The sequence below is a fragment of the Manacus vitellinus genome, unplaced genomic scaffold (assembly GCF_001715985.3).
Source record: "Manacus vitellinus isolate BGI_N305 unplaced genomic scaffold, ASM171598v3 scaffold_8_pilon, whole genome shotgun sequence".
Lineage (NCBI taxonomy): Eukaryota > Metazoa > Chordata > Aves > Passeriformes > Pipridae > Manacus > Manacus vitellinus.
In genome coordinates, this window is record NW_021940864.1 from 24,281,568 (window position 1) to 24,302,024 (window position 20,457).

General features: G+C 39.6%; 1 protein-coding gene across 1 annotated transcript in view; it reads left to right on the forward strand.

Moving 5' to 3' along the window:
• The first annotated feature begins 1,261 nt into the window (after positions 1-1,261).
• PLD5 (phospholipase D family member 5) overlaps positions 1,262-20,457 on the forward strand; it is a 171,589-nt gene continuing 152,393 nt past the window's right edge. Inside the window, exon 1 of the mRNA XM_018085375.1 lies at positions 1,262-1,621. Coding sequence (XP_017940864.1) covers positions 1,436-1,621 — 186 coding nt within the window. The 5' untranslated portion in view covers positions 1,262-1,435. The remainder of the gene's footprint in view (positions 1,622-20,457) is intronic.

The following is a 20,457-nucleotide window of genomic DNA, read 5'->3' on the forward strand; positions in this document are numbered from 1 at the left end:
AATATATGCAAACAGTTGCCTGATGGCAAATACTAGCCAGAAACTAAAATGTTGTTCTGAGCTCCAGTAAATATTTCTTGGTGCGCTATGTGAGAAAGTTTTTTTGTCTGTGCCTAATATAGCTTTGCAGAGTGTGTGGGCAATTAGCGAGGTGGCTTTTCATAGTGCGAAAAAGGAAAGTCCTTTTTTTCTGCTGAAACACGTTTGCGCTAAATAGCAACACATATCAAGTTCTACCAAAAGGGATGGCAGCGGACTATAGAAACCACTCCAAAAGGTCTTTTGTTTTATTAGGTGTCAGGTATCTACGAGCGTGGGTATCCCAGAGACATAGTCCACCAGGACCACAGAAGTGACTTGATTTCTGAGGTCTGGTGCTGGCCGAGCCGCTGCGGGGGCAAGGGCTTCCAGGTGGGACTCGGACTTGGACCTGGAACCGGGTGAGGGCTTTCGCCTCCTGGGCAGGCGAGGTGCGCTCCCTCTGCCCCGGGGCAAGGACCAGCAGCTCGATCAGGTTACGCCTGAGAGCACAGGGAGATCCTGCCCAGGGAGGGAGGGAGGGGACACGGTGATGGAGAAGTGCCGCGGGAGAGGACGGCGCGGTGTCTCCAGCATCCGCAGACCCGCATCTCCCACTCGCCGCGGCGGAGCCCAGGCGGAGGAGAGGGGCGATTCCTCCCGGCGCGGGCAGGGCAAGCGGGGGGCGGCCTCTGGTACCTCTGAGCAGGGAGGTTGGACAAAGGCTTCCAGGCAGGAGGGAGCTGGCAGCCGGCTGCCCGGCGCCGCGGCGGGAGCGGCGGGTCGTGCCGCCGGGACGGGGGAAGAGGGTTGAGTGAACTCCCACGGGAGCGGGAGGTGTCTGTCCCCTGGGGGCGGGACGGTAGGCCAGCGGCTCCTCTCCCAAAGGAAGTGGCGGCTCTCCCGTACGCTCGCCGCTTCTCCGAAAGGTGGCTGCGGGGAGGGGGAGGCGGGGAGGAAGCGGGTCTTCCGGGCGGCGGCGGCGGCCTCCACTGGCAACCTGCAGGCGGGCTGGAGGGCGGCCGCCCGGGCTCGGCTGCTGGCCCGCGCCGCCCCTCGCCGCCGTCCCGGGCACAGCCGCACGCAGCCGCTTCCCGCTGCGTCGGTCCTGGACTGCAGCTTGCTGGCGGTGAGGGCAACAAGCAGCGGCATCTTGGAGCGCCTTCTTTCCCGAGTGCCCTTTCATCTCTCCTAGTCCGCTTTTCTCTCCTACCTACAGCCTTTTCTTCTCCCTCCACTCCTCCTATCTTGTTATTTCTCCTTGTCTCCCCCTTCTCTTACCATTTTTAGGTTTTGGGGTTTTTTTGCTTTCCTTCTTTTTTCTTCTTCCCTCATCCTGTTCCTTTTTGGACCATCTTTGTCTAGTGCCTCTTAATTTCTCGATTTTTTTCCTTGGACTTTGCCTTGTCATGTCAAGATGGAAGTCAGGCATGACTGGCTCTCCTCATCCCCCCATGAGGGCTTCGAGCAGGTGAGGCTGAAGAGCAGACCCAGGGAGCCTTCTCCAAGCCTCACCAGAGTAGGTGCGAACTTCTACAGCACTGTCAAGCAGCAGGACTACAGTGCCAGTGTCTGGCTGAGGAGGAAAGACAAACTGGAGCACGTAAGCCAGCTTCTTTTGTCCCTTCCCCCTTTTTTGTTTCTTTCTAGACTTCTGTCTAGGTACTCCCTTAGGCTATCTTTCTACCAGCTGGGGCTCCAGAAGAAAAGCGTTGCTCCAGTAATTGGGCATGGCATTTCCCAAGTGATAGAGAAAGGAGGTACTCAGAGGTCCCATACTGGTCAAATACAATGTAAATGGGATGTCAGTACATGCAAGTCTTTTTCTAACTGGAAATATTTTTTAACATTCTTAGCTAATTCATTCTTCTGTTCCAGCAAATTCAGCACTGATGTGGGAGGAGAAAGATTGGGATGGTGCAGGTGGAGGTTAGAGCATTTATCTCACAGTGATTATAGTGTAGTTCTATAATAGCTAAAATAAAATAGCTTTTGCCTTTTTTTTTTTTTTTTTTTTTTAATTTTAGCTGTGATTTCCCTCCCCTACCCCTCCTTCTTTTTCTTCTTCATGCATGGGACTTTGAACATACTCAATTTATATGGTGTAGAGATTTCCTTCAAGACGTCTCTTCCTGCAGCAGTAGTACATGACTTAACTAAGTATGTTTGATACCACAATAGAACTGATACTGTGGATAGCTCTAGTGAATATTTTATGAGAATTTAAGGTGCTTCTAAGTGTTCCTGTCTCAGATGATGTTTGAAAGCATTTTCTATGTTACTTGTAACAGCAAGGAAATGGGTTGAGATGACCTGCATGCAGTGTAAGAGTTTCCTGAATAGCTTATTAGGTGAAACCCATTGTTACAGTGTACAGTACAATCAAGACAGGAAAGGAGCTGCATTTACAGGGATGCAAAAGAGTGTGGATGGGCTTGCATAATGCAACAGTCTGCTATTCTTTACATTAGTGAATAATTTGCAATCACAGTCACATTGACTTCAAGATGCATAGAAAAATATTTCTTGTGGTACAGCCACCTGAAGTTTCTTTGAATAGGAATGGTCTGGTTACAAGGATAAATTGCCTTTATTACATGAAAATCCTAGATGGCATAGTAGAGTCCTTTAAAGATACAACCTGGAAAAAGGTCCTTTACCAACTAATTCATGGACTATTACCCTCCCTTCCCCCTAACCTGCAGAGTATTTTATTCCTCTTAGTGAAATCTTCAACTGGAGTTGTTTATACTTCCAGGGAATTGAAAAGAACTGATTATCTGTTGGAAATATCACATTTCGAATGTTGAGAAAGGTATTGAGTCCTATCTGCCTTCTAACACATGTTTTTGTGATTCTTCACACTGACAACAAGGCTTCACAGTAGTAAGCTTGTAAGCGGAGTATTCTCCCATTGTGAATCAAAAAGAAAGGTCAGTGTCTTATCTCAGTACAGCTAAAACATAGAAAGCACCAAAATCTGAGCTGTGGCTTTTGTAACAGGTTTTTGGTAGATGTGCTTGCATGTTGATATCTACGATCAAATTAATGAGCATTAATTGAGGGGAGGAAATAATCTGTCAACAGTTTGATAGCTACCTACTGTTCTGGTAGCATGTTCAGACACCTGTATTTTAAATCATACAATATTAGCGTGGACAAGGAAAATAAGCATTAACTTGTTTGAAGATTGAAAGTGCAAAACCTTTATTTTGTGTGTGGTTTGGTTGCTGGTTTTTGTTGTTGTGGTGGGGTTTTTTATTATTATTTTTGTTTAGACAGGATTTTGTCACAATTGTAATCTTCAATAACCCTGCAGCATTTGTGTGAAAAGCTTTCTCTGTAGTCAATGTGGTATGAATACATGGTCTTCTGAGGATTTCCCTCTCATTTGAACTACTTATTTTTATTCCCACAGCCTACTCAAACAATGTAAAGAAAAAAACTGAAACATTGGTATTTCTTGCTTGCCGTGAAGTATTTATTTCATTTACATTTATTGTGAATACCCTGCAGTACATTGATATGTCAACAGCAGATATGTGAAAATACTTTGGTTTTATGGCTTAAGGTAGCTGCATTACTTATGAGTGTTATAAGAGACAGGCTACTGCATGAATGTAAATAAAATACCTATTTATTTATAAGTTCTCTTTTGCTTATACAGTTTTGGAGCAAGGTTGTTATTTTCTATTTTCAGGTAAATATTTGAGGGTTATGAGTATTCTCTTGCTAAAGAAGTTATTTCCTACACTCCACTCTTCCACTCCAAAACAGATTACTTTGAGGTGCATCATTTTGGATGGTTGAATGGTATAGTCACTGACATATGATAGCTTATGGCCAATATTGGATATGAAAATATGCAAACTTCATGAGGTGAATGGAGGATGTGAATGACATGTCATTACAGCTGTCTATGAGATAATAATGTTACTTGATACCTACAAATAAAATCAAAATACAAGGAGTGAGCATTCATGGAGGCACTGATTTTAAAAGTATGTCATCATAGACTTGATGCTATGCAGTGACAGATATAGGCAGAAGAAGGGTATATAGTGAATGCAAGTCAAGATATTCATGAACAGATTTTGAAGTCTCATGTACTCTTTCAGCATTGTAGAGGGGGTTGGGTTTTGCTTAGTTGAAATGATTTCTTAAATTGATTTCAGCTGTAATAGGTATAAAATTGGACCAATATATTTTGTTTCTTATTTACAGCAAGTCCCTGTAGACCACAGTAGGTATTTTATATTGACTTTTGTTAAAATGAATAGCATGACTTATTCATGTGCAACACTTATTAATCCATATATAGTTTGAGGGATTAAAAAACATCTTCTGAAGCCAATTTGTATCAAATAGTTTATGTAAAAAGGATCTCAAATATAGAAAATTTGTTTCTAGATTTCAAAACTGTAACAAAATTATGAGGTTTGGTGTTGTGGTTTTTGGTCTGTTTTTTTTGTTAAATAGATCTCAGTTTGAAGAGTGTAGTAAAGAGGTTCAAAATTCAACTGCTCTGTCTCTTCTAAAAGCACAGAATAACTTCATATGCACAAATATGATAGAGTTTCTTTAAAATAGTTCAGTATTTAATTATTGACTGACCATAGAGGAAGTCAAAATCTGGAACATACTGCTGGTGTCTTGCTAATTAATTGTTCTTCAAATGGATCTTAAGAGTGTGTCTCCTCATTGGCTAGTGTTTTTTTGTGGGATTCTCTTTTTCCAAATGGCAGCAACACAGCTTTTACTATACAAGATCTGAACACAACTCACCCCTGTTCTTCTGTAAACTCAGATGCTGTATTTAAGATTAAATGAATCTGCCGTAATATGTTTAAAGGTCCAATGAGGAGTTTTTGCTGAAGTGATGCCTCAGTGTACATGTGTGCTGTGGCCAAATATGTTGAAGATACATAAAATTAATGGAGGAATTACTAGAGATGTGAGGAATGCCGACACTGCAGATATGACCACAGCAATGTTGCAAACCTTTGGCTGAAATCCCTGAAGAGTTGAAATTGTTTAGATTCTGTGTATCTGCTTCAGCTAGTTCCTTGTGCTTCTTTGTGAAGTTATTAGCCTGGTGTTTGAAGTGTTGGAGTGAAAACTGTCTTAAATTTTCCTTGGCATACTGTTTTTGTTTGTTTGTTTCTCTTTACCTGGTGTTGCCTTTTTTAATGAAATGTGAATTCTTTAAGAGGAAGAGGTGGAGGGGGAGAAAAAGTAGCTAACCTAATAGCCTTTAGCTGATGCGAGTTACCTATGTCTGGTTTAATTTACAGCAGCTCTCCATCATGTCTCTGCATCCTTCAGTAATGACAAGTAGCTTTCCTACTTTCCTGGTACCTGAGCAAAGAATTCTAGAGAACTTAATTTTAAATAATCAAAGCTTAAAACAAAAGCTGAACAGATTTCTTTTTAAGCTGCAACAGATATGCTTCAAACATATATTTGTTTTTATGACAAATACAGGTCTTCCTTCTCAAAAACGTAGTGGTGGTCTTTCTCTAATAACTTGTAAATTTAATTGTTTACTTAATTATGTTAAAAGATTTTAAAAATTGTCTTTTAAGAAACTGCTTCAAGACTGTAACTTTTGGGGAGATTGGGTATCAGGACAGTTTTATTTCCTGGCTATCCTCAGTCTGTTATCTTTAGTAGAATCATAATTAGGAGAAATTATTGATAATTGTTGCATCATCTCTAGTCTTTTACTGAAGTTCTGATCAGTAGCAAGGGCAACGTTGGGATTTTCAGATTCTAAGTACTCTTGCTGTTACTTGACCAGTTGAGGTTATGCAGTTGCTCAGCACACTGCCATCCCTTTGGCAGCATTGCTACCCAGACAGAAAAATGGCTGTGAGGTACAGGGAGGGCATTGGCACTGGCAGCAGAGGCAGATGTCTAACGTGCAAATGTTAGGCCTGAGATGTTTTACCATGCTGCCTGACAAGGCCAGGATACTTCTCAGAGCTGCATGACCAAATCAGAAATAAAATATAACTTTAATTCACCTGTCATAATACCTTTATAAAGTCGAAATCCCAAATCCAATTTTGCCAGTTCATTTTTACTATCCAAAAACTAGTAGGTCTCTTAGGTAGCTTTTATTTTTCTCTTTTTTTCTTATGATACTGGAAATTGTTAACAAAAATATTGCTGGACAGTTTAAAAGTGCATTTCTGCTTTTGCATTAAAACTAACACAAATGTTAAAAGTCAGAAGACAGATTTGTAGTCGTCAGAAGGATGCAGAAGATGCCATGTGTATGGCTATAACCTGCAACACCTAAGCAAAGACGAGGGACATAGCTTGCTGTAAAGCAAGTAACAGGAGTAGAACTCAGTCAAGCCAAATCAGTTGCTGGAGAGAGCCAACAGCTTCAACTTAAGGAAGAATGATGAAAGGATATAAATCAGAATTCAAAAAAACATTACCCACATTTCCAAAGCAGCCCTAGTCTTGAAATAAATGCAAACACCTGGCTTTTTTTGAATGAAATGAGTTCATAGAATCATAGAATATCCTGAGTTGGAAGCAACACACAGGGATCATTAAAGGCCAACTCCTGGCCCTGCTCAGGATAGCCCCAAGAATCACACCATGTGCCTGAGAGTGTTTTCCAAATGCTTCTTGAACTCTGTCAGGGTTGGTGCTGTGACCACTTTCCTGGGGAGCCTGTTCCAGTGCCCAAACACCCTCTGGGTGAAGAAGCTTTTTCTGATATCCAACCTAAACCTCCCTGATACAGCTTTGTGTTATTCCCTCAGATCCTGTTACTGATCACAGAGAGGTCAGTACCTACCCTACCACTTCAGCTCAGGAGGAAGTTGTAGGCTGTGATGGGATTTCCCCTCAGCCTCCCTTTCTTCAAGCTGAACAAGTCAAGTGACCTCAGTCACTCCTTTTAGGACTGAGCTAAGCTTGGGGAAAATTAATTTTATCTGTTGTCAATTAAATATAGGGTAATAAGAGACAAGGACAAGACTGAAACCACCTTCTCTCCTCCTCCTATCTTTCCAGGCTTGGCTTCAGTCTTTGTTCCTGTATCTTCAGCCTCCTTCCCCTCAATCCTTTGAGTGGCACAGGGTATTTGGGAATGGGGTCTGTTCACTTTGTCTCTGCCACTCCTTCTTCCTCACACTGTTCCCTGTTGTGGTGTGGGATCCCTCTCATGGGATGTAGTCCCTGTCAAACTGTTCTAATGTGGGTCTTTCACACTAGCTGCAACTCTTCAAAAACTGTACCAGCAAGGGTCCTCTCCATGGGTTATGCTCCAGGAATGGGTCCCCCATGGGCTGCGCTTCCTGCTGGAGTCTGCTCCTTTGTGGGCTCTCCACAGGCTACAGCTTCTGCCCTGCTCTGGCACGAGCTGCAGCGTGGATATCTGCTCTGGTATGGTCCTCCATGGGCTGCAGGGGATCTGCTGTCTTCATGGGCAGCAGAGGAATCTCTGGTCTGGCACCTGGAACCCCTACTTCCCACTCTCCTTTCCTGACCTTGCTGTTGGCAGGGCTATTTCTCATACATTTTTCTTGCTTGTCTCATGTAACTGTTGTGCAGTGGTTTTTATCCTTATACGTGTTACCAACAGAGGCACCAACCAGTGCTCTTGGTGGGCCCAGCTTTGGCAAGCAGCAGGTCTGTCATGGAGCCAGCTGGAACTGGTTGTGTCCAACATGGGGGCAGCTGCTGGTCTCACAGAGGCCACTTCTGCACTGCCCCTTCACCCCCCCAAAACCTAGCCATGTAAACAGAGGACACTAGTCCTAGAAGCACCTCTTCTTTCTCTGACATATGAGAAAAACTTTAAACGTTGCATTAATCTAACACGTCAGTTCTGATGATTTCAATATTAGTCACTTTGAACATCCAAATTTCTAAAGCTAAATTTAAAATATTTGAGGGGCATATTCACTGTAACAAGCTTAATTTATAGTGTCTGACTTTATGTTGTTGCACAGGAAAACAAAATATCTTCAAGTTTCAAAGTTGTACTTAAAATTAATTTATATATAAATGTATAAATTTAATTCAACCCATTCAAGTCTTTTTAGAAATGAGGTCTTCTAGTTTCTGAAGAAAAGATCTAAATCTTAGTCTGTGTTTGTTCCAGATGTTGACTTCAGTGTAGGTATAGGAAAGGTGCTTTTCACTGCTTTGCTTCTCCTAATGCTATCAGCATTAGGGAAAATCCAAATTACTTTTTTTACTCTGGTCATTCTTTCTTTATATCAGTGTTGATCATCCTCGTTTAAGGATTTTGAAATAGGAGCTGCAGAAACTTGCAACCTAATCTCCTTGGCTGTTACACAACCAAATTCTTTGCGGTTTTCATTGCTTTGGTCCTGTAGCTGACCATTGACAGTAGCACTCTTAAGGGTAGTAGGAGTACTTAAAACGCTAGGAAAATTATTCTTAATTAATAACTCCTCACAAATGCAATCAATTCACTGTCTGGAGAGGATGCCCAAAGAAGCTAGTCACTGTGACAGATTGTGTGTTTAGCTTAGGCCTTCTTCCATTCTATGACCAGGAATGCTAAAATACTGAAGTGAAAATAACTTTACCAGACTATTAAAAGTTGGATACAACAGGCCAAGTCATGCCAATGATTAATAAACCTCACATTATTGTTGTTCAGGATGGGAAATCGTACACTCTTAATAGTTCCTGAAAAGAGAGTCCAGTGCTGGTAATAGACTCCCTGAATCTGTCTTCCCTGATAGAATGTTTTCTTGAGGGACAAGAGATGGGTTTATAACTGCCCAGCTCTTGCTTTGCTTTTTTTGTAACATTATTTCAGATCTGATTCCCATGCCTTTTTCACAGTTTCATTACTGAGAAGAAAGAAAATAGGCACCCTCTTAATGTCTTGGAAGGTCCATATATTCTCTTACAATGAATATCTCCTCTGTTATATTTCATCTGAAAGAAGGTTCTTAAAATGAGATGTGGATGCTTTATGTTGAATTTTTGCATTACTAGATGACAACTGTTAGAGTGAAAAAGTGTAGCAATAATTTGTCCATGCAGTGACACTACTTTAGTGTCTGTAAGATTGTGTAGTCTGAGTGGACAATCAAGTTGCTTGCAACTCGTCCTTCACAGTTCTTGGGAACTAAAGTAGATTGCCTTAGGATATTTCTCTTAGGCAATACGTGCATGCTGGGATCCGTATTCCCTAATCAGCCAAATCCAGAACCTGTGCTGCTGCCTGCTTGAGACATGTATGCCCCGGTGGGAACAGTGAGCTGAATGTATAAGTAGGTATCTTACCCTGTGGGGATGCAGTTGATCTATTTATTGAGAACTGAGGCACTCACAGATTCACTGGTCATTAGTGTTATAAAGGAAGCCAGTTAACCTACTCTTCCCTCAAAGTGACTTAAGTGCTGGGCTTCTTGAAGTTGCCTGACTGTATACTGTGCCTTGGTCTGCAGAGGGGCCACTCAACTAAAGAAATATGTGCAGGGAGTTAGGACAACCTCAGAAGTTCAGGAGGGGGAAGAGAGGAAATGAACAATACATTGATACCAGTGAATTGATTTAATCAGAAAACAATTTTTATTAGATTGGAAAATTATTCCTAGAGGATTTTTTTTTTTCTGAATGCTTGTACATAAAAACCTATTTTGGTGGGGTTTTTTTTGGGTTTGGAGTTTTTGTTTTGGTTGGTTTGTTTGTTTGATTGTGGTTTTCTTGGTTTTGTTTTTGTTTGGTTTTTTTTGTTGTTGTTTTGTTTGGTTTGAGGTTTTTGTTTGTTCGGTTGGTTGGTTTTTGTTTGTTTTTGGTTTTTTTTAGGTTTTACTCTTCCGAATTCTTTAACTTTTATAAAGGCTTTCCAAATATGATGTAGGATTTGAGTATTTTTACAGGGACTTGTATTCTTTTGTTTTGATCAATGCACTGTGATTGTGACTGCATAGATAGCATCTAGCCCTGGACAGATAAATATCAGAGTGATATTTTTAGCAATACTACATTGGATTACTTTCTGAAGATGAAGACAAATTTACCAATTTTTTTCCCACTTTTGCCCAACCCGAAAACCCTCTTCTGTATGTGCATTATTTTAGGTGAATAAAGTTGTGCATTTTATTAATTTCTCACCTTAAAATCAAGATTTTAAGAAAACTTAGTAAGCTTCTTTTTTGACTGCATGATGTCAGCATAATCAGGGCTTTTTTTATAGTTGACGAAGTTGTTGCAACTCATAAATACTAGCTATTCTCTTTTAATTTTTTTGTTGCTATTTGTATTTCTCTATTTAAAGTTTAATTGTAATTGAATGTTTAATGGAATAAAAAAGCTAATGTAAATGAGAATTGCTGATAATAAAACAAATAGGGATTCAGATAATTCCTACCATTCTGATACATAAAATAGGCTGGATTTCCCCAAGGCATTTTAAACTGTTTGGAGCAGAACCAAATGTGGAGCAGTTCTGAGACAGTGATTGTGACCAGCTTAAATTTCTTGATCCTGTTGTTACTGTAATAAAGGCATATTTGCTTAAGGTTGAACTCTAACTTGGTTTTCTTAAAGTTAGTATATGCTGTAAAAACCCTGCCATAGTGAGCAGATTTATGATTATTTTTAAACATGGGAATGTGTAAAAGTTAATAAGGTCTTCAGCACTTCCAACCACAGTAAACATGGCATGTCTCACTACTGCTTTTCATGTTACAGAAATTGTGCTGCTGTCCATTGAGTTCCATGACTAATCCTTTCTAGGCAGGAGTTTTTTGATAAGGGAAATTATGTGCTGAATAAACTTCAGGCATCACCTCAGCTGAGGCTGTTTACTTACTTCTGGGAATGGTGTTAAAGGTGACAGTGATTTGAACACTATGCAACTTGTGCACTTTTGTTTGATCTTGTTCCAAAACCACGGTCCATTGACTTCATTACTATGGATTTAAGCTCCCTGAGAGAAGACTGTTGATCAGCTCAGCTGTCATGGATCTGAAGCTAAAAAGCAAGTTCAATATATCATGCTAAGCAGTTGGAGGAAAAATCTGTCTTGGACTCCTCACCTTTTCTTGAGCTTTAAGTCTCTGGATCATCAGGCTAGTTGCTGGATACATTATTTGAGAAAACTTTGCAGTTAGCACAGGGGAGAATCCTTGACAGGCTATTAGAAGGACAGAAAGCATCCTAATATAACAGATGGGATGTAAGAAACTGTAATGCCTATGTGAACATGAAAAAAATTATACAGATATAGTTGCTCACCATTTAAGTCCACCTTAAGGTTGTTTAAGAATGGAGAATACAAAAGGAAGTCAGTCAGATGCAGGATGCATTTGAAACTGCAATTATCTGCCAAGAATGTATACCTAAAGAAAACTCGGCAGAGCAAAGCTACCTGTGAAATTATTTCTTTGCTCCCCATCAGAATACTTCTGTTCCTCATCAGAAAGTGTAAGTGCAAAAGAATGCCCATCATGCTACAAAGCAAATGAAACCTAAACTGGAATTTGATCTCAGTTTAGTGAGAGCAGGTATCATCTTCTTTCATGCTTTGTGCTCATTTAAGTGGAAATGTGCACCTACTTCAATGATAATTGGGAAAAAAAAACCAAAATAAAACAAACCCCAAAGAATGAAATCTCCAAAAAACATTTTTGCCTCTGTGACAAATTAGGTGAGCAAAGAGAAGAATGTCTGTTTGTATAACTGGTGGAGACTTGTATCAAGTTCTGCTATTCCCCCATAGTTGTTTGCTGAGGAGGACCACTGGCATCTAGAAACACTAAGAAGAAACAAAGTCATTAGGGGTCATATAGAAATTCTGAAACAGCATCTTTTCTGTGGCTTTGGCTGTTGCTGACAGAATTTGACCTGTTTCAACTCTTCATGGGCAGTGATAAAATAGCCAGCAAAGTAAGGTTGTGAACATGAGTGGAATGGAGTAAGTCAGAGCTAATGCTTGGTCGTTTTGCTCTAGGACTGCAACATAGGCTCTTTAAGAGCCTATGCAGTAGGATAGGTGGTGATTTCTGTCTTCCTAAACAGAGGTTGATTTGCAATTGTAATCCTGTGCTGCCCATTTACTGTTACCTTCTGGAATAAAGTGTTTCAAAGGTTTCAAGCCAATGGATTGCCAGAGGTAGTGAACACACTCTTTCCTTTCTTCCCCTAAATCAGTATGTTCCATAACTTCTTCCTGCTTATTAAGGAATTGTCCTATGGCCTGCGGCAGTGTGTTTAGTCCTGTAAATTGTAATATGGAAGGCAGCTATCCACTTACTTTTGTGGTCTTGGGTGCCTTATGGAAAAGTATTTTCCCTGAATTTTCAACAGGATTCATAATGCTAAATTCTGGTAGGATAGTAGCCTATTCTTCACATCATATAGATGTGGTTTCAGTCATGGTTTGAAGTGTTTGCTTAACTGTGCAGTTTCTCTATGTATCTTTTCATGGAAAACCAGTATATTTTGTGAACAGATGACTTTTGCTATTAACTAGATAAAAAATAGTTTGGGGTCATGCATGCAGCCCTGTGCATTAGTGCTGCTTAAAACAGTATGGGATGAAGTATATTCAATGCTGTCTCTATATTGGGACTGTGATTTTTAGATTCCTGAGAAGATGCATCTTTTGAGTAAGTCATGTTACATAAATAAAGATTATACAGACACCCACCCTGGTTACTGTAGGTGATGGGATAGTTCTGAGGAAAGATAACTTGAAAATGAATTACTTAAAACAAGCAAACAAAAAGAATACCAATGAATGAAAGGCAAACCATTTTGAAATTATTTGCAATTCGAAACTATGTTTTGGGTGATTTGTTTGTGATTTGTGTTGTGACTTATACCAAATCTGTGATGTTGAAGATTGATTGGTGCTTATTTGGGATATTGTGAGCATCATAATATATCAATAAACCTGCTGTTTCACGATTTTACAATGTTTTACAATGATTTATTTTCTGAATAGTGACAACAATTCCTTTGTGTCTGTCATGAAACAAAACTCTTATGTATTTTGGAAAATGTTACCCTTTTGAACAAGGTGATTTCCTTTGTCGATGTGAGCTGCTGTCCCTGCAGGCTTTTCTTTCAATTCCCTATTGGGCTTGTGGCAGGCACCTAACCCTTTCTGTGTTATTTTATCCTGTTTTCTGCAGTATTGTTCTCTCTAAGCCTTTTTGTCATGGCTTAGTTGCATCAAACTCCTGCTGCAGAAAACTGGAATGTGTGAGACAGCATTCTCTGGCTGTGTGTATATGGTCTTAATGCTCATCAGCCTCAATCCATTTGTTTCTGCAACCATATGACAGCTGAAACCTTGGTCTGCTGGAAATTTCAATTTTTAAAAAATACTTCTTCAGTGTGTGCACTTTGTTCTTCTGTTCTGTGTCTGTGCTGGGGCTGTTCCAGGCATTCTGTTTGGCTTTAAATAACTGTTGTTCATATCCATTTTTTAAAATATACTGTATTGCACAATTGTCTCCCTTTTTCTTTCTCTGAGGTTGGGTTTACCTACACAAACCAAGGCCTTTGGTTTTTCCTTTTTTTCCTATTAATTTCATCTCATCAGCTCTTTTGTGATGCTTAATTTTTAAATTATTTTTCTTTACTCCCTTGTCCCCACCCTGCTGGCTTCTCTCCTTGAACTTCTCTAAAAAATCCGCAGCCCTGTTTTGGTATTGCATGCCACCTTCTGCAGTGCACCTTGTGTGGGAAAACATGGTGAGTGAAATATATGTAGGATTTGCAAAAATACTCTTCTCTTACAAGGTTTATACATGATTTTTATACTGGCAAGGAAATACTTTCTGAAGTTCTTTATTGATTTAAACTCCTAAATCCTGAATATGCACTTCTGAAAACCCTGAATTTACAAGGAAGATGGAAGTGTCTGAGTTGTGTGACAGTTGGAGTTGGCCAACAGCCTTGGAAATGTGGTCTATAGATCTAGTAATTTAAAACGCAGTGATTACATGAAGAGCAACAAAAGTTTTCATCACCAGTGTGACTTTGTAGTGTCTGCCAACAGTGTGTTCTTTTACAAACTCTCTCCTTTTGATTGAATGAATGAGAGCTCCAATTTTTTTGGTGCAGAGGAATACAAGCAACTGTACCACTGTACCTTAAAGGGAATGAAAAAAACCCGTTTCTCAGTCTTATGGAATCTGTTTTTTCAAGTGATTGCACATTTATTTTTGTTGTTCAGAAACAGACAACTGAGAGTGCATCTTTTCAAGTTAGTTTGTGCAGGTAGTAAATAGGATTTTCTCTGAACTAGTAAGAAATTTGCAGCAGATGTTAGAAATGCCTGTTTATTATAGGAGTAGCCCTATGGTAATACTTTCTGATTTACAGGCCAGAATACCTAAGGCACACATGAAACATTTGAAATGTTTATGTGTTTTAGCTCCCAGGTTTCCACTGTATGCGTATGTTGTGTTTGTGTTGTTTTGGGTTTTTTTAATACATTGCTTAAATAAGGGAGGTGAGGAGTGTGGTATTTTTGAAAGGCTGTAAGATCCTTTCCTGTTCCAACTAATGCGGTTATTGTTTTTGAGCTGTTGCTTTCTATGATTTCTCTTTTGATAAAAGTATCTCCCTAACAGCTGCTTGTGTTTTGGGTTTTTTTAAATGCATGTTTCTCCAGTATTTGGAAGATGAAAAATAGTTTATAAGAACCTTCGTGAATGCTTGTTGCTTTGTTTATTCACATTGTGATTCTGTTTGGCATCAGATGTTTTCAGTTTATTTCTGGACATTATTAATTTTTGATAGCATATCTGGCTACTTTGTTCAGGCTCTTAGCATGGAATTTCTGACTCTAGTAGAGTAGCTTGATGAGGAACCAATTACTGATGGGTGTTTGATTATTACCATCATGAAGGAAATACCTTCCCAAAATACCATTGTAGATAATAGTTGCAAGTCTAATTAGAGACATCATGATGATGTAATCTGAAGACAACAGAACCGCTGGTACTGGCCTCTCTTCTGTGAGTTATATTGCTTTTACAGTAGCTTGTTCTAGCTCTTCTTAATTAACTTTAATTACATGTTATGTAATTAATATGTAATACATATGTGTATACTTCTAACTATTGAGCATGATACTGTAACTGAGAGCTTTGTTTAATTGTATTTATTGCATGTTTACTATGCATTGTGTTGTTTTCTTTCTTTTTGTTAAAAAAAAAAGAAAAAAAAGGAAGGCTTGGCAGCAGAAAGAAGGTTCTCTTATATTGTCTTGGGTGCTGCTGTGCTTTACAGGAAGGGAGAGATGAGTAATTTTTGAAAGCAGCTGAGCCTTGAGGCCTGAAGAAACTTTTAGGGTTGGAGGTGGGGCAAGCAGAGGAGAGGAACTGGGAAGCTTGAAGGAAACTAAAGGAAACTGTAGTCTGGAAGATTCCTGAAATGAGGAGAAAACTTGCTTGTAGTAGTAGATAAAAAGATAGAAGCTCTTTAGGATTCTGGAGATAAAAACATGATGGTTCATCTCAGCCTGTGAAAGCTTTTGGGTTGGATAACCAAATCAGAGGAGAAGACCTGCACTGTGAGATGATAGGTACAAAATCTATTTTTTTTTTTTTGATTTTTCCATGCAGTGGGTTTGAGTTCTGGGTTCTGTATTAGCTTAGTACTTTTGTGCAAGCAATTAGAAATAGAAAGGTGGTGGGTTTTGTTTGGTTATTTTTCTTGTTGCTGTTTGGTTTTGTCTGTTTTTTTGCTATGCTCACTTTGGGGGACTCACTGTTCTCACCTGAAGGCTCTGGCTGAGAAGAAACTCCATCATGAATCTCCACATAAAAACTGGCCAAATGTTGTAACAAGACAAGAACAGTAAAAGTAACTTTTGTGGTTGACTCCTTGGAATAGTGGGCTCTGAAAACATACATGGATGTTGATGCAGAGATTGATTTTCTTTTTTAATTTATATTGGTATAATGGACTCTAGTGTCTTCCCAAGACATGGGGAGTCATTGGCTCGTTTAACTACCTTGTGTTACATACCTTCAAGTGACAAATGTGGAAGCTACAGAAACCACCAAAGAGGGGAATATGAAGTATTTAGACTGAATAGGTGTCATTCTTGTTTTCTAAAAGCTGAGGATATTCTAATTGTGAGTTAATTTTTCAGTCCTAATGCAGATGACAAGTTCTTTGCAAGTTTGTACTGGTTTAAATTCTTTATTTATTTGCAATTCAGTGTGTATAACTGAACACTAATAATGCTGCCTTCGTCTTACTCTCTATTTTTAATGTTTGCTATCTGCAGAGAAGGCACGTAAGTATTATCTGAATGGCTACACAAACACTTTTGGCATAAGTCTTTGCAAATGTACTTTTGCACAAATATTTCTGAGGTGAGCTTTTTTTCAATCCCAAAAAAGCCCATTCCAAAGTCTGTATGTGTGGATAGCTCCTGAAAACCGAGGTAAATTGTAATGGTCTTATCTGATTTGTTTAAATATACTTATTCTTAGATACAGGGTTTTTAGTTTCTTTTTGCAGTCTTTATGTCAGGTAAGTTGCCATTTATTTCTGAAAGAATTCAAGCAGTTTTCATACCACTTTTCAAAAAAAAACTGCATTGAAAGTAGAATACCTTCCTGTCTATTATAAACCAAGATTACAGAAATAATAGTTTTTCTTTGTTAATGCTACCATATAATCTGTAACGTTGTTATACTACTTGAAGCATGTAGGGAGAACAATGCTGTCACCTCAGTCATAATTTTTCTGTGTGAATAACCCATTGCATGCTATGACTAGTGTCCATTTGTAATTTGAGTGACAACGTTGTCTTCCTGAGAGCTGAAATTCCTTCCTTTCCATTGTGTTTCGTGAACACTTTCACTTGATATGGGAAACATGGATTGATATGGATATTTCAGATAATCAGGATTCTTTTCTTTATGTTGTGGGATAGGATGATATAAAGAGGATGGATAAGAAAATCAGGCCCAATGGGGACAAGTGTTTTATTATCTGGAGTTGCCTCCAAGTACAGTATTAATGTCAGGTATGGCAATAGCAATGGTTTCAATTCTTAAATGACTTTCATTAGGTTTACATCATTGAGAAAATTAATTTTTGGTTGCAGATAAAAAGCATTGGATGGGTGAACATTTGAAATAATAGTGCTTCTTTCAGTTTCTTAATCCTGAATTCCTGACCATGTATGCATTCTAGTGGATATTTCAAAGTGAGGAAAAGGTGTTACTTAAAGCTCAAACTGTCTGCAGAAAATTCTTTAACACTTAGGAAGCTGCTTTTTCTCCTATGTATTCAGGTTTAAGGGAGTGGAGGTGTTGATTTTACACTTGCCTTTTCATTTTGTCATGTCTTTTGGGATCTTAAACATAGAACTAGTTTATTTTCTTTCATTTTAATTTCTGAAAAGTTGTGAGATTTTTGTTGCTCTGGATTTGTACACAAGGTAACATAATCTTTTGCATGACTGTCTGTGTTACCCTTTGCCAGCTAATTCATCCATTCACTTTACTGTGGACATTGATTCTTTAGTATTTATGTTGGTCCTCTCTCCAGTGTGGGACTTCACATTTACCATTGACATTCACCGGGCTTCTGTCAGACCGTTTCTTGAGACTGCTGACATCTCTCGGAATTGTGGCCTTGTGTTGCTCAATACTGGTCCTGGTAGCAATTCCTGAGATACTCAGGTAATATCTGGCCACCAGCTGACCTCTGTATGCTGACTGCAACCCCTTTAGCTCCATGGGTTGTACAATTTCTAACCCAACTCACATAGTTATCCAGTGCACACCTTGCCGATTTCTCTGTAAGGGTTATATGGAAGACTGTCAGAAGCCTTGGTAATGTCAAGCTATGCAGTGGGATTGCTTTCCTCTAGTCCACAGAGTTCACAGTCATATCACACAGAAGGCATTCAGGTTAGTCGAATACAATTTGCTCTTGGTAAGTCCAAGTGATGTCCTCATCATCTTCCTCACTTGCTGCCTTCTCTCTTCAAGTATGAAAAGCTTGGCCTCTCAGTGGCTGATTCCTGAGCCTGGTCTCACTTTGACTGTGGGAAATGTTTGCCATTTCTGACTCTAAGAAAGAAGTAAATGTAATTCCTCCCTGCACCTGCTCTTAAGATCATCTGGCTATTACATTCCCAGAATTACTCCCAAGGCAAGCTGTGTGCAGCTACAGTGACTGTTACTCTGCTTAAGAGATTTGAGACCGTATTTGCAACTAATTCTTTTTCTATTAGAGAAAAGAGTATGTAACAGTAGAAGTACTACTATGAGACTCAAAATGTTGATCACATTTCCTCATCTGCCAAAAGTTTTTTCTGTTGCAAAGTTAGCTTTGCTTAACTTCCTTGAAGTTTGCCTGGCTCCAGAAAATTGGCTAGTCTTTAAAAGAGTGGTGGAACTGAGCAGAGAAGATATTATTAAATTTTCACTTTATTATGAGTTTATATTCAGTTTCTAGATTGCGCGTCCTAAAGTTGGCCTAACTTAAGAAATGTTTTGGTCATAGATAGGGAATAAGATCTCAAGACAGTATCTCAGGACTACTCCTTTTAAAGATAGAGTGGAAACGTATTTTATATTTTTCTTGTGATCTTGAAGAAGGTACCATACTCTCACTGCAATTGTTTCTCTGCATGTATAATGAACTGATAATGTTACTCAGCGTTTTATAAAGGTTCTGGGGATATATCCAGTGAAGAGGACAAAATATACATATGGACAAGTTGTGAGCCATATGAATACTTTAGATAAATGATAACATAAAATTTTTCATTTCAGCTCACCAGAGTAAATGGTACACTGGAAATTTTAGATACAATTCTGTGCGTGTCTCATCTGCAGGTTGGTATTGAAACTAATCTAGCAATCATGTTGCTGCAGGTAGAGCCAAATTTGATGAAGAGAAAGGAGCAGTATAACATTCCAGCCCCTAAGCTGCAAGCTCACAGGCTCAGCCAGGAGTTTAAAATATATATATAGGGTTCTTTAATACCTCGAGATAGCATCAAGAGAATAAGCCACAGACTTGTTCCCAAGAGGCACTTTTATTGATAATTTAGTGGAGAAACTAGAGGAACTTGGCAAAAGTTCAAAAGGGCAGCACACAAGCTAGACAAAATGTTCCACCACAATACTGTAAATTAAGCCAGCCCATTTTTGAAACAAGTAGACTTCTCCATGAACAGAAAAATTCAGAAACATTTTAATTCTTTTTCTTCATTATGCTTGAGAAAAAAAAACAAAAAACAAAACCAAACAAAACCCACTAACCTCTGAACTGTTCTCTGTTTTAACATCAGATTAGGAAAATACTGAACATAGTCAAGCTATGTACATGCATATTTCCTCCCAGAATATACAGTGTAAAACATACTAATTTTTTTTTAGCTATCTTTCACGGAAATGCCTGAAGAAGACAATCATAAGGAAAAACTAGAAAACTCAGATCATGGAGGAAAGAAACTCAAGGCAGTTTTGGGGAAAAAGCTCCTGCAGCTAAACTCACTGCTTTGCATTCACAGAATGGTTGACATTGGAAAGGACCTCTGGAGGTCATCTTTTCCAACTCCTACGCTCAAGCTCAAGCAGGAACACTGAGAGCAGGCTGTTCAGGACCATGTCCAGACAGCTTTGGATTACCTCCAAGGATGGGAACTCCTCTGGACCTCTCTGGGCACTCTGATTCAACTCACTTGGGCACATTAAAAAAGCATTTCCCGATGATCAGACAGAATATCTTGCATTTCAGTTTGTACCCATTGACTCTTGTCTTGTCAGAGAACACCACTGATAAGAGTCTGTCTCCAGTGTCTATACATCTCCTCTTCAGATATTTGCACATAGTGATGGACTCCCTTAACTGTCTTCACGACCCTTTGTTAAAGTCTCTCCATGGCTCCATATTTCTGTTCTGCTAGGGAGCCCAGAACTGGACACAGTACTGCACTGAGCTGTGGCCTCACCAGGGCTGAGGAGAGGGACAGGATCACCTCTCTTGGCTGACAGTGCTTCTTCTAGTGGAGACCAGGATACTGTTGGTCTTGTTTGCCACTTGGGCATAAAGCTGGCTTATATTCCACTTGGTGTCTACCAAGATCCCCAGGGCCTCTTCTGCAAAGCTGCTTTCCAGCTTACTGCCCCCAGCATGTGCTGACACATATACCAGTGGGGTTGTTCCTCTCCAGGTGCAGGAATTTGCATTTCCTTTTGTTGAACTTAATGAGATTCCTGTCGACCCATTTCTTGAGGCTGTCAAGGTCCCTCTGGATGGCAGCACAACCCTCAGGGATAGCAACCATTCCTCCCAGTTCTTTATCATCTGCAGACTTGCTGAGGGTATGTGCTGTCCCATCATCCAGATCACCACCCTCTGGACCTGGCACTTCAGCCAGTTTTCAGTCCACCTCACTCTCTGCCCATATTTCATCAGGTTTCCTATGAG